The sequence below is a fragment of the Salvelinus fontinalis genome, chromosome 7 (assembly GCF_029448725.1).
Source record: "Salvelinus fontinalis isolate EN_2023a chromosome 7, ASM2944872v1, whole genome shotgun sequence".
In the NCBI taxonomy this organism is placed as follows: domain Eukaryota; kingdom Metazoa; phylum Chordata; class Actinopteri; order Salmoniformes; family Salmonidae; genus Salvelinus; species Salvelinus fontinalis.
This window is the reverse complement of record NC_074671.1, coordinates 24,235,043-24,249,691: the sequence shown is the minus strand read 5'-3', so window position 1 is coordinate 24,249,691 and position 14,649 is coordinate 24,235,043. Positions and strand designations below refer to the sequence as shown.

The following is a 14,649-nucleotide window of genomic DNA, read 5'->3' as shown; positions in this document are numbered from 1 at the left end:
CTAAATAGATGGATTTATAACCAACTGGAAAGCTATAACGTTACTATAGCTAGGTATCAAATTAAACAAAATCCACCTCTTCTCTGTTGACTGAACAGGTATTTGTAGATATCTAACGTCAATTCTCCCTCAAAATAAACAGCTAAGTTATCTAACATAGTAGCAGCGACTATTTAGCTACACGGACACATATGCAAAACATAGCCTCATGGCAGGACTGTCCAGGCCATGGCTTTCTTCAGCGCGCAGTCCACTCCTCCGTCCGTGTCCAGCACGAGAAATTAACGATTAAGGACGATAACACAAACAGCTGTGCAGGATGCCAACTTTGTATTTTCTCAAATGAGGTATACTACTACATAAATCAGTCAAACCTCGAGCACAGCAGGTTGCAAATGACTTGACCGGAGTGTATCCTGCTTTGTTCCTGGACTAAAGCCGAAGCCCTTAGAGGTGCATGAGACTTTTAGCTAATTTCGCTCGCTCGCTCTTTCCCCCCGCAGACATTCCCTAAACAATAAACATTCCACTGACAGCGCAGCTTGCTTTGACCTGCGCCATCTTTGAAAAGAGTCTTTAGGCTGGCACTTCTTGAAACAAAGAGCAACAACGGAAGCCCCGAAATCAAACTTCGTGGCCAGAACATATTGGAGGAAATAAATAGCTGTCAGGGCATAGCCTCGCTCACTTACCATAATTTTCTTGAATCCTAGTCCCAAAGAACAGGACTATTAACACGAGACAACGGGTTATTGCATCCATCGTGGTTCAGATTTACTCCAGACTGCCTGTCTCAACTTCTGTCGATAGTCCATGGTTGAGAAAAAACTGTCTGATTGGCCGGGACCGCTACCACACCACGCCCAGACCATGCAAGCCTTCTCGTGCGGATGGTAAACATTTACTGACGATTCACAGAATTCTCCATTTAATATTTTATTTGCGACGGTGTTTTATGAAATAATTTCAAACTATTTAAATGAACCGATACGGTGTAGTTTATACAAGCCTCTCGCATCAAGTTTTACAACTTGCTTGTCTTCATAGGCAAAAAGCACTTATGGTGAAATTAAAATGACTAAACCAGGCATACAGCAGGCTTTTTGTGTCAATTTGAGCAGGCATGAACATGTCATGAATAGACAGGGATGTGGCCAAGACTTAGAACTGAAACACTGACTTGGCAATCCACTCATGAAAACCATGTTGTTCATTATAAAAAATACTATGACATTTGGATAATTGGAGTACATTCATGAATCATGCTCTATAATGGGTTTGAGCAATTAGTCCTGAGGACACACAAGAACTCTAGGGACAGATTTCTGAGAGAAGATTTATAACTCTTGTTATCTAAAAACATAATTCTGTGCTCAACCAAAACAAGAAGCAATTATTGTTCCAGTATGGACAGATCAGAGTCTATTATGTTTAATATTGAAGTAATCATTACTGCTATCTCTATGCAAATCATGAAAAGAAAAAAATACCTAACACTTTGGGGCTGTATGTGCATTCATTAGAACAGACTGAAAGAGGAAGCTGAAAATAAGCCTTGTGACTTCAGAAACTGTTGTCCTGAGAACATATTACACTGTCACTGGAAACATATGCTCTCAAATGACATGAACAATGGGCCAACGTTGAGGGTGCTGTCCTCAAAGACAATGACATTAGCTATGGCCTCAGATGTGACTGGCTGTTTTTGTGTCTGGCTGGACACCCCCACCCTTCACACACACACAATCAAGACCCCCCCCCCCCCCCCCCCCCCCCAAACACACACTCTCAATCTGCACCCCTCTACTGGACAAAGCCCCTGACCACCCCTCCCGTACCTGTGGTTGAAGAGTGATGATGGTCCATTGTTTGATCTCTGTCTGAGCCTTGTGTAAATCCTGAATACTCAGTGCCACCCATCCCCCAGAGATGCACACATTAACCCCCCTCCCTAAAAAAAAGAAGCAAAAAAGGGGCGTGAAAACGTTGGATATTGCGACAGCCGGCAGGCCAGTGTTTGCCCAACAGAGAATGCAGAGTGGACTGTGTACCCTCCTAGAGCCATCTACCCAGAAACAGCCCAGCCTCTGGTGGCAGGGATGGAGCTGTGCCAGCACAGGCCGGGAATGGTTGGGTCCCCTTATCTGCCATTCCTATTTTTGGTGGGGGTGACTTGGTCCCAAAAAATCCCACCCATGCACCGCCATTTGGATTTTGTCCACTGCTGTGTCTTGTCCGCTTAGGGACAGAGCAGAACAGAAGACTGAGTAGAGTCTACTTAGGCTAAGCTATGTGTTAGGGTACCTTGACCCTAACACAAGATGTTGACTTTTGACAAATCTGCCATTCCTATTTTTGGTCATGGTGACCTGGTCCCCAAAAAATCCTCCCCATGCACCACCAATAGGATTTTGTCCACTGTGGTATCTTATGCTTATGCAATATTACAGTATGTACTACAGTATTTAATTTGCATATACCCTGCCCATTCCCCTCCCCCATACCCCAATTTGTGCCACCCATAATTGAGAAACCTAAATGCCAAGGATAGATAATTTGTTGTGTTCCCTACAGGTCATAGAAAAGAGCAGAAGCGCTGAACTTTCCATTCAGTCCTACAGGTTATGGAACATTTGCCCTTTGAGTATTTTGTCCAGTAGGTTAATATTTTCTTCATCAAGGAGAAAGCCCCATTGCTCTGTTATTAAAGGTAATAAAACAAAAACACTATAATAAATGCTACAGTAATGTCTGCTAAAACACTACAGTAAATACTACAGTCTGCAAAAGCACTACAGTAATTACTATAGTATATGCCAATAAACATTCTACTATAATATTTATACTATAGTAAACTGTAAATAGCTAGCTTTTTCAAGCAGAAATTTGCTTCCTGCAACACAAATTCAAAAAAGTTCTGGGACACCGTAAAGTCCATGGAGAATAAGAACACCTCCTCCCAGCTTCCAACCGCTCTGAAGATAGGAAACACTGTCACCACCGACAAATCCACTATAATTGAGAATTTCAATAAGCATTTTTCTACGGCTGGCCATGCTTTCCACCTGGCTACCCCTACCCCGGACAACAGCACTGCCCTCCCCTCTGCTACTCGCCCAAGCCTTCCCCATTTCTCTTTCTCCCAAATACAGTCAGCTGATGTTCTAAATGAGCTGCAAAATCTGGACCCTTACAAATCAGCCGGGCTAGATAATCTGGACCCTTTCTTTCTAAAACTATCTGCTGAAATTGTTGCCACCCCTATTACTAGCCTCTTCAACCTCTCTTTCGTGTCGTCTGAGATCCCCAAAGATTGGAAAGCAGCTGCGGGTTATCCCCCTCTTCAAAGGGGGGGACACCCTTGACCCTAACTGCTACAGACCTATATCTATCCTACCCTGCCTTTCTAAGGTCTTCGAAAGCCAAGTCAACAAACAGATTACCGACCATTTCGAATCCCACCACACCTTCTCCGCTATGCAATCTGGTTTCAGAGCTGGTCACGGGTGCACCTCAGCCACGCTCAAGGTCATAAACGATATCGTAACCGCCATCGATAGGAAACAATACTGTGCAGCCGTATTCATTGACCTGGCCAAGGCCTTTGACTCTGTCAATCACCACATCCTCATTGGCAGACTCGACAGCCTTGGTTTCTCTAATGATTGCCTCGCCTGGTTCACCAACTACTTCTCTGATCGAGTTCAGTGTGTCAAATCGGAGGGTCTGTTGTCCGGGCCTCTGGCAGTCTCTATGGGGGTGCCACAGGGTTCAATTCTTGGACCGACTCTCTTCTCTGCTTACATCAATGATGTCGCTCTTGCTGCTGGTGATTCTCTGATCCACCTCTACGCAGACGACACTATTCTGTATACTTCTGGCCCTTCTTTTGACACTGTGTTAACAACCCTCCAGGCGAGCTTCAATGCCATACAACTCTCCTTCCGTGGCCTCCAACTGCTCTTAAATACAAGTAAAACCAAATGCATGCTCTTCAACCGATCGCTGCCTGCTCCTGCCCGCCTGTCCAACATCACTACTTTGGACGGCTCTGACTTAGAATATGTGGACAACTACAAATACCTAGGTGTCTGGTTAGACTGTAAACTCTCCTTCCAGACTCACATCAAACATCTCCAATCCAAAGTCAAATCTAGAATTGGCTTCCTATTCCGCAACAAAGCATCCTTTACTCATGCTGCCAAACATACCCTTGTAAAACTGACCATCCTACCAATCCTCGACTTCGGTGATGTCATTTACAAAATAGCCTCCAAAACCCTACTCAATAAATTGGATGCAGTCTATCACAGTGCCATCCGTTTTGTCACCAAAGCCCCATATACTACCCACCACTGCGACCTGTACACTCTCGTTGGCTGGCCCTCGCTTCATACTCGTCGCCAAACCCACTGGTTCCAGGTCATCTACAAGACCCTGCTAGGTAAAGTCCCCCCTTATCTCAGCTCGCTGGTCACCATAGCAGCACCTACCTGTAGCACGCGCTCCAGCAGGTATATCTCTCTAGTCACCCCCAAAACCAATTCTTCCTTTGGACGCCTCTCCTTCCAGTTCTCTGCTGCCAATGACTGGAACGAACTACAAAAATCTCTGAAACTGGAAACACCTATCTCCCTCACTAGCTTTAAGCACCAGCTGTCAGAGCAGCTCATAGATTACTGCACCTGTACATAACCCATCTACAATTTAGCCCAAACAACTACCTCTTTACCTACTGTATTTATTTATTAATTTATTTTGCTCCTTTGCACCCCATTATTTCTGTCTCTACTTTGCACTTTCTTCCACTGCAAACCAACCATTCCAGTGTTTTTTTAGTTTTTATTTGACTTGCTGTGTTGTACTCAGTTCGCCTCCATGGCCTTTTATATTTTTATTTATTTATACATATATTTGTTTGCCTTCACCTCCCTTATCTCACCTCACTTGCTCACATTGTATATAGACTTTTTTTTTTTTCACTGTATTGACTATATGTTTGTTTTACTCCATGTGTAACTATGTGTTGTTGTATGTGTCGAACTGCTTTGCTTTATCTTGGCCAGGTCGCAATTGTAAATGAGAACGTGTTCTCAATTTGCCTACCTGGTTAAATAAAGGTTAAATAAAATAAAAAAATAAAAATACGGACACTATAGTCATGTCCACAAAACTACAGTAAATACTACAGTATTCTCTGCAAAAACACTACAGTGAATTGTGACGGGTGACGCTCTCCTCATCCTCGGATGAGGTGAGGAGAGAAGGATCGGTAGACCAATGCGCAGCGAGGTGTGATGACATAATGAATTTATTTAACAAAACGAACACTGACACGAACTATACTTTAGAAATGATACAAAATAACAAACGGACAACGTAGACGAAACCTGAACATGGAACTTACATAACGACAGGAAGAACACACGAGCAGGAAACAGACTACATCAAAACGAAATACAACCGAAACAATCCCGTGTGGTGCGCAGACACAAACACAGGAGACAACCACCCACCAACAAACAGTGAGAATGCCCTACCTAAATATGACTCTTAATTAGAGGCAAACGCAAACCACCTGCCTCTAATCAAGAGCCATACCAGGCAAACCGAAACCAACATAGAAACAGATAACATAGAATGCCCACCCAACCTCACGTCCTGACCAACTAACACACAAAACTAACATAAATAGGTCAGGAACGTGACATGAATACTATATAATTTATACCATACTAGTCATTTTTCATGTGGGGAAAAAAATACAAATTCGAAGTTTAGGATTGTGTGTCATAAATAACTACGAGGGTTGTTATCCATGTTGAACATTGGTGTGTGAACACAGCAAGTTTCTCCACAGGAAGTTTCTCTTTTCAGAAAGAGCACAGGAGGGCACTACAGTTATCAAATAAACCAACAATGGAGCTTATCAATGCTGTTCCCCTTTGATGAAAAGTGGTGCGCGTTTGTTCCCCGCCTCAGGAATAGCTAGTTACTTCCTCATCTGCTAAGGGAGAACGAAGCTGAAAGCCTGCAGATATACTGTACCTAACGCTAACGCAGCTCCGTCAATACAAATACAATACAGCGCACTCACTTTGATATTATTCATGACACATTGGTGTCTTATTTCCGGAACACATCGTTTGTTGTGAGGCCTTACAAAGAAGAAGCCCTTGAGGGATAATTTTATTATCCCTTTTTATATATAAAAAAAAATCCTAACCCATATCCAATTAGCATATTCCTCCTATTCTTTTGCAGCCTTTTGATTTGTCTTAGTTTGACAGTGGGGAGAGAGAGAGAGAGAGAGACTGGCCTTTTCTCCCATTTTTGTAAGCTATTAAAATGTATCCAATGGATTATCCAAAGGCAGAATCGACTGCTGCTACTTTTTCATTAGAACACAGGAAAGGGTTGCATCAACACTTTGAGTCACAAAGGCATTTAAACCGAGAAGATAACATCATCCTTGTAATTGAGCAGCTCCCATGGTTTGATTTTGTTTTGGCTTCTCTTAAGAAATGATGAAATGGTTGATTAGAAATACCCTCAGACAGTGCCCTCCACCCAAGTCTCTGTATCTAGTCTCTGGTTCAGTTTGAAGTGGTTAACGCAACTCTTTGCTTTGAAAGGAAACCAACTGCACCTCATGTCCTAGCTTCATCCCACAACTAGCCATTCAAATTAATGCCATCTGTAAAATTAAAAGTCAAAGTCAAAATTGTTAATATAAATGTTAATTTAAATGGATAGTTGTGGGAAGAAGCTACACATGGTCATGCAAATAGGATAAACAGATAGGTGGAGGTGCAAATTAGCCAACTTGACTCAAGTTGGTGGAGCACTAATAACAGTCTCTCTCTGTCAGGAGGGTGGGTTGGAAGGAAGGAAAAAAGAGTGATTTTTCAGAGTATTCAAACATGACCTGCGTCTCTGTTTCTGTGACAATGCGTGGCGATAATGTGGCAATTTTAAATGGACGCGCTTTTCAGTTTGAGTGAGAGAGGGAGAGGAACAAACAGGACAGGTGGTGCTGGGAGGGGGTTATCTCAGGAGTGAGTGACAGGTGTGAATATTAATCCGGTCCTCACAGCCTACAGTCCTCCTTCACTTTCTCTCTCACTAATGATGTGGGGCTGGGTGCACAGATGGCTCCCAAGCAGGATCCTAGATATACTTGCCTGGACAGCTGGTGACTTCCCATTTACCACTTAAAGAGGGGCCTGCCACCACCAATGTGTCCCCAACCTGTCACCTGTAAACCAAAGACACTGTGGAATTCTGTGGAGTACTACCAACACAGGAGCCATTTAAAAGAACACTAGTAAACCCTGCCTTACTCTCCATGTTTCCAAAAATTTGAATTTCTGCCATGAAATTGAATGTGTTGGTGTTTACTTATTTGTAGATTGTTATGGCCTCATATAGACCAGGGTTGGAACATTTTGTTTGGAGCTATCTATTGTGGTTGAGCATTGCTTTTAGGCATTATATTACAGTTGAAGTCAGAAGTTTACATACACTTAGGTTGGAGTGATTAAAACTCGTTTTTCAACCACTCCACAAATTTCTTGTTAACCAACTATAGTTTTTGCAAGTTGGTTAGGACATCTACTTTGTGCATGACACAAGTATTTTTTCCAAAAATTGTTTACAGACAGATTATTTCACTTATAATTCACTGTATCACAATTCCAGTGGGTCAGAAGTTTTCATGCACTAAGTTGACTGTGCCATTAAACAGCTCGGAAAAATCCAGAAAATTATGTCATGGCTTTAGAAGCTTCTGATAGGCTAATTGACATAATTTGAGTCAATTGGAGGTGTACCTGTGGATATATTTCAAGGCCTACCTTCAAACTCAGTGCCTCTTTGCTTGACATCATGGGAAAATCAAAAGAAATCAGACAATACCTCCGAAAAAAAATGTAGACTTCCACAAGTCTGGTTCATCCATGGGAGCAATTTCCAAACACTTGAAGGTACCACGTTCATCTGTACAAACAATAGCACGCAAGTATGAACACCATGGGACCATGCAGCCGTCATACTGCTCAGGAAGGAGACGTGTTCTGTCTCCTAGAGATGACCGTACTTTGGTGCGATAAGTGCAAATCAATCCCAGAACAACAGCAACGGACCTTGTGAAGATGCTGGAGGAAACGGGTACAAAGGTATCTATATCCACAGTAAATTGAGTCGTATATCGACATAGCCTGAAAGGCCACTCAGCAAGGAAGAAGCCACTGCTCCAAAACCGCCATAAAAAAAGCCAGACTACGGTTTGCAACTGCACAAGGGGACAAAGATCGTACTTTTTGGAGAAATGTCTTCTGGTCTGATGAAACAAAAATGGCCATAAAGACCATTGTTATGTTTGGAGGAAAAAGGGGGAGGCTTGCAAGCCAAAGAACACCATCCCAACCGTGAAGCACATGGTGGCAGCATCATGTTGTGGGGGTGCTTTGCTGCAGGAGGGACTGGTGCACTTCACAAAATAAATGGCATCATGAGGGAGGAAAATGATGTGGATATATTGAAGCAACATCTCAAGACATCAGTCAGGAAGTTAAAACTTGGCCCCAAATGGGTCTTCCAAATGGACAATGACTCCAAGCATACTTCCAAAGTTGTGGCAAAATGGCTTATGGACAACAAAGTCAAGGTATTGGAGTGGCCATCACAAAGCCTTGACCTCAATCCTATAGAACATTTGTGGGCAGAACTGAAAAAGTGTGTGCGAACAAGGAGGCCTACAAAGCTGACTCAGTTACACCAGCTCTGTCAGGAGGAATGGGCCAAAATTCATCCAACTTATTGTGGGAAGCTTGTGGAAGGCTACCCGAAACATTTCACCCAAGTTAAACAATTCTAAGGCAGTGCTACCAAATACTAATTGAGTGTATGTAAACTTCTGACCCACTGGGAATGTGATGAAAGAAATAAAAGCTGAAATAAATAATTCTCTCCACTATTATTCTGATATTTCACATTCTTAAAACAAAGTGGTGATCCTAACTGACCTAAAACAGGACATTTTTACTCAGATTAAATGTCAGGAATTGTGAAAAACTGAGTTTAAATGTATTTGGCTAAGGTGTATGTAAGCTTCCGACTTCAACTGTATGTTCAGGGTCATGGCTGAGGAGGAATGAGAAACATTGTTTATTGAGAAACAAACTGTGATGTAAGTAAAATACCAAATGAATGCTGGTATAAGCCACTCTGATGAGTCGCAGCCCCAACCCAAAACATCTTCCGGTTGCCATGGAGCCCACTGTCAGGAATCTTAGCATTGACTATAGTCATCTCGCATCTCTCCATGGCTACTGCTGATGCAGGAGAAATCTGGCAAAAAATGGCAGCCATGCATCACTATAGAACAGCAAATCTGGTTTACAAAAACAGATAAAGCAACACCTCAAGTCACAATGCCTCTCCCCTATTTGACCCAGATAGTTTATGTGTATGTGCTGATATGTAGGCTATGTGTGCCATTTTTAAATTGATGTAGTTCTGTCCTTGAGCTGGTCTTGTCTATTAATGTTCTATATTTTGTCATGTTTCATGTTTTGTGTGGACCACAGGAAGAGTAGCTGCTGCTTTCGCAAAAGCTAATGGGGATCTTAATAAAATACCAAAATACCAATGGTTCTGTTATGTAAGTGATGTACAATGATGAGTGATGGAAAGAGCGTTGGGACCTGTAAATAAAAGCAGATACTGTACATTAATTGAATCCATTACTATCATAAGTACGGAGGAAAGGAAAGTGACTGTGTAGCTGTAATTTAATAGAGTGCACTACAGGACAACATCCTTCTACACTGCATTACAGAACCTGCGAGAATAGATGAGTTTCCACTCGGGCAGTAGGCCAACAGGTTCATTTAAAAGCTAGAGTTAGAGAGGCAGGAGACTCCAGATACGGCCTTTGGCGACTTGGGCACAGGCTAGTTAGGCGTTCACATGGTCGTTCACTTTGAGGGATTAACCAAAAGCATTCTCAGGCACCGGTGCTCAGCTTCTTCAATGGGATATCACATTCAGGAAAATTCCTGGAAAAGCAAGTTCATCTCCGCTCCTCCCTAGACCCCACTGGAATCTACATCACGACTCCCCAAGCCAGCTCATGATTTGTATCATTACTCATCACAGCACATTCCTGTATGGTCAATAGGTACTAGCCACTGCCTTTTACCTAAGAGTGTTGGGGTTAGGTAGGTCAGCAATGGGAAAGGGAAAGAGGGATACCTAGTCAGTTGTACAACTGAATGCATTCAACTGAAATGTGTCTTCCGCATTTAACCCAACCCCTCTGAGTCAGAGAGGTGCGGGGGGCTAACCATAATCGACATCCACGTCTTCCAGCACCGGGGAACAGTGCGTTAACTGCCTTGCTCAGGGGCAGAACAACATATTTTTACCTTGTCAGCTCAGGGACTCGATCCAGCAACCTTTTGGTTACTTGACCAATGCTCTAAATGGATTAGCAAAAAAAGTTTTAGGAACCAATTCTACATCTGGATAAATTTATTCTCTTGGAGAGAGGTGATCAAGTTCATCCCACTAAATAAAAGTTCAACACATTTCAAGCAGACACACACCAGCCCATATTCTCAAGAGCAGGTCACGCACCCTGAGAGGAGGCTTCTCATCATCATTATTTACACAGTGGATAGTTAAGCGTGTAAATCAACGTTGGATCAAAGGGGAGCCGCCAAGGCCTTTATCAGGCACTAGGGGTTTCCACTTCCACATCTGCTCTCTGGAGCACTACCTACGAGGGGCCCTAGGAAATGTTGAGGAAGTAGACACTTATTTCCTTACTCCCATCACAGTCAGCCCTGTAGGAGAGTACTACATCATTACAGGTTACTATCTACAGCACTCAACCACCTTAGAGGCTGTCCCAGAGCCAGACACCCCCTTGTGGTGATAGTATGTCATTGCATGTTAGAGGATACATTTTTATTTTACCTTTATTTAACTAGGCAAGTCAGTTAAGAACAAATTCTTATTTTCAATGACAGCCGAGGAAGTGGGTTAACTGCCTTGTTCAGGTGCAGAACAACAGATTTGTAGCTTGTCAGCTCAGGGATTTAATCCTGCAACCTTTCAGTTACAAGCACAATGCTCTAACCACTAGGCTACCTGCCTAGTGGTTTGGGAAGGCTACCTGCCTAGTGGTTTGGGAAGGCTTTGGCTCTTTCTCATTTGTCTTTCCTTAGATTCCTCGTGTCCTCCTTCCTTGCCTCCTGCTCACAACACATTTGAGGAGAAGATTTGAGAGGAGGAACTTTGGAACAGTTTTTGAGGAGGGAGGATGAAGAAGACAAATGAGAAGTTCTCATGCTCTATAGAGAACAGCATATTAATGTGACTGGATTGATGCAATATATATTATATTTGTCACTCTGCTTCAATGTGGAATCTTTCAAACTTAAATTATTCTTCCTAAGGAGTTAAGATGATGAAATGTACAACAACAAGCAACCTTCTGTTTGATTGTAGGATTTTATATTTTATAAAATATGCATTCTGTTGGCATTTTACAAACACATTGCAAGTACTGCCATCTCCACCGAGACAATGATGCAATACAGTGATGGTTAACATAATGCTTAAGTGTCTACAGCTATACTCTTTCTAAACATTGGCAATATGAACACTGGATAACATAAAAACAACTACAAACTGAGTTTAAATCCCTTGGAAACAGATACAATACTACAAGGACCCTTGAAGGGTTTGCTGCTACAAAGCTGCCTAGCACGATAATACTGTAAAAAACGGGGACACTTCGTGTTGCGTAGGCATAGAGACAACATCAAATCAAACGTGGGGACAGGACAAACATAGTACAATACATTCTGGAGTAAAAACACTTCATAATTGTCATCATGCAAGAATAAAACATTTAGAAAATGGCACATATTGAATCACATCTCGATCCATTTCTTATTTGAAATATAGAACATTTCGGAAGAATTTCGGAAGAATTATTATCAACATTATAAAGTTATTGCATTTATTTCATATAGGAACTATATGCAAAGCATGTTGTCGCTATTTGTTTTGTTCCTACCCATGTGCATCATGGGTAAAGTGATGATTGTCATTTTCATTAAAAACATGGCTGTCATTCCTCCTTATTTTATATCTTATCTACACTAGAGGAACAACGACAATCCCTTGTGTGTGTCTTTCAGCCTACGGAGCGGGAATGCTTGCTTGCCTTTGACCTGTTTCACGTTCCAGTATTACTGTCTCAGTCAGCACCTCCCCACTCGCTCTTTATTTACAATAGTACAAATGTAAAACGGGAGTGGGAGAAAGGGGAGGTGAGGGGGAGGAGGCGGAGGAGCAGGGTAATTACACCCCTGAGACTATCTTGGACAAATGTCAGTGTTTGGGAGCGCACCTGTCTGACATCTAGACCTGACTCCCCCTCTGAGACTTAACCACCAGGTTCGTACACATACGCATAAACACACGCACGCAGGCAAACACCCGCACACACTCCCCACTCCACAGCTTTAGAGGAGGAGAGAGCTTCTGTTGCAGAATAAAACGGATACAAAACCCTGTGTGATAAAACTCATCTTCCTTATAACGATATATAGAGCTCTGTGGAACCAAAGCTGGAATGTGATTGTGTCTCCGCTTCTCTCGTTCAATTAGGATTCATCTCATAGCTTCTCGTCCATGATTGTGTTGACGCTGGTGCAGTAGAGTTAATGGGATTGATTGTCAAGGCTTTTACAGGCTGATGCTTCCTGTCAGGCAATGACCCGAGAAGGGGTCAGAATACTCCACAACACACCTAGCCTCCTGCCAGCGGGGCCTGGCTGGCTAGGAGAGGCTAGCTTGGCCTCGGGTAGGCCTGGTGCTAAAGTGAGGAGGAGGCCCAGGGCGAGGCAGAAGAAGATGGGCAGGGAGGAGGGCGTTGAGCTGGCGTGGCCCGCGGACCTGATGGTGGAGATGGAGACCTCGGAGGTGAGGAAGGCAGACAGAGGAACATGGGAGACCAGGGTGGGGCTGCCGTAGTTGATGAGCGAGTCAATCTTCTCCGCCTCCATGCTGCAGGCTTCAATCTGAGACGGGATACACACACACACAATGATCAGGTGACATTTACAGACACACAGTCCTCCTCCCACAGTTTTCTATGCTTTTGTTTGTGTGTGTGTGTATCTTTATTCCCTTCTGAATATGTTATTTTGGTACAAACGTGTACCAAACCAGGCTCTTTATTTGTGTATGAAACAATCCTAACGAACCCCCTAAAAGCCCACATTATTGACAAATAGTTCATATGAATAGAGTCATAGAGAGAATGATGCAAGCCTGGCTATGACCTCCATTTGCCGGTTTGCATCGATCATTATCGCTCAGGACTGTTTTTGCAAAGACAGCAATACAATGGGTGGAAAGGGTGTGCAAAATAACTTCATTGGGCGTTTCACCCTAGACGGTGGTGATGAGATGTCTGTTTATTTGTCCCAGTGGAGTAAGAGAGATTCTGAGAGAGGACTTTGATTAGTCCCCCAGTAAGAGGAGGTTTGGGTCTCCGGGCTCATGAGGCGTTTAGAAAATCTTTGTGTTTAACCTTTATTTATCCAGCTTAGTCATTGAAATGAAACCTATTTTCAGAGAGAACTGGAGACAGCAGTTGAACAAATAACAGGGAAATATTGGCCCAGACATGTTTATTATGACTCCTGTGCCCTCCCCGATAAAGTCCCTGTTCAGGAGGGCCCAACGTCACAGAACCGTCAGACAGCAATTGATGTATTGTTGCAGAACCAATATGATTGTCTCTCGTGTAGAATTAGGGAGTCGTTTCAGGCAGCTCTGTTCAAACATTTCACTGTACTGAGCACACACCCCTGGGACATCTGTGTGACTGAACCATTAGTTCATATTCACTACAAAGCCACCAGAAGGCTAGTCTACAGGCTGTGTCACAACTCACTACGCTCCTCTCCATGAACCCCATCAGACTAACCACAAGCATGTCAAAACATGTTATCTGAACTACATTTCAAACAGGAGGAACCAGAGAGAGAGATATTAGGCAGTCCAGATGGTACATTTGTGGTGAAAAGGTTACCACCAAACACATTTTTTGAGTTTGAAGTATATGCCGAATAAAAAAGAATCCAAATAATCATGATCTCTTTTTAGAATCTATGAGAAAATAATCACAAAAGTGTCCTCCAACCCCATTACGGAATATCCCATGTCTGTAAACACTGCCCTGTGGGCATCCTCTGTGTGAATGATCAGCTTGTTAACAAATGCCTCCTCTCTTCTGCTTTAATCACTGTGAAATTCACTGCGCTCATAGAGAAGCATGGGAGTGTGGGTTGGGGATGGGGGTGGAGAAACAGAGGGCTCAGTTCTGCGTAGGAAACAAAAGCGTTCACAACAACATGATGGAAGGATCTGGCCCCAAGGTTTAGTGTATGCTATGCTGATTAGGCTCCAGGTCATGCATTAACCAGGAAGTAAAACAAAGGATGTGTCTCAAATGGCACCCAATTCGCTATATAGTGCACTACTTGGCCTTGGAACACTGAAGAATAGGGCTACAAGTAGGGAATCAATTGTTGTCAGTCTGAGAGGAAGCTCATGTAGCCA

General features: G+C 43.0%; 2 protein-coding genes across 5 annotated transcripts in view; both read right to left on the bottom strand.

Moving 5' to 3' along the window:
- The window catches only part of LOC129859259 (TGF-beta receptor type-1-like), a 67,886-nt gene extending 67,003 nt beyond the window's left edge, over positions 1 to 883 (bottom strand). The window contains exon 1 of one of the 4 annotated variants that reach the window (XM_055928800.1): positions 693 to 883. In XM_055928800.1, coding sequence (XP_055784775.1) covers positions 693 to 762 — 70 coding nt within the window. In that variant the 5' untranslated portion in view covers positions 763 to 883. The remainder of the gene's footprint in view (positions 1 to 692) is intronic. The other 3 variants (XM_055928799.1, XM_055928797.1, XM_055928798.1) reach the window with 3 other exon arrangements.
- Positions 884 to 11,501: 10,618 nt separating this feature from the next.
- LOC129859258 (reversion-inducing cysteine-rich protein with Kazal motifs-like) overlaps positions 11,502 to 14,649 on the bottom strand; it is a 54,986-nt gene continuing 51,838 nt past the window's right edge. The window contains exon 21 of the mRNA XM_055928796.1: positions 11,502 to 13,100. Within this exon, the coding sequence (XP_055784771.1) occupies positions 12,786 to 13,100 (315 nt within the window). The 3' untranslated portion in view covers positions 11,502 to 12,785. The remainder of the gene's footprint in view (positions 13,101 to 14,649) is intronic.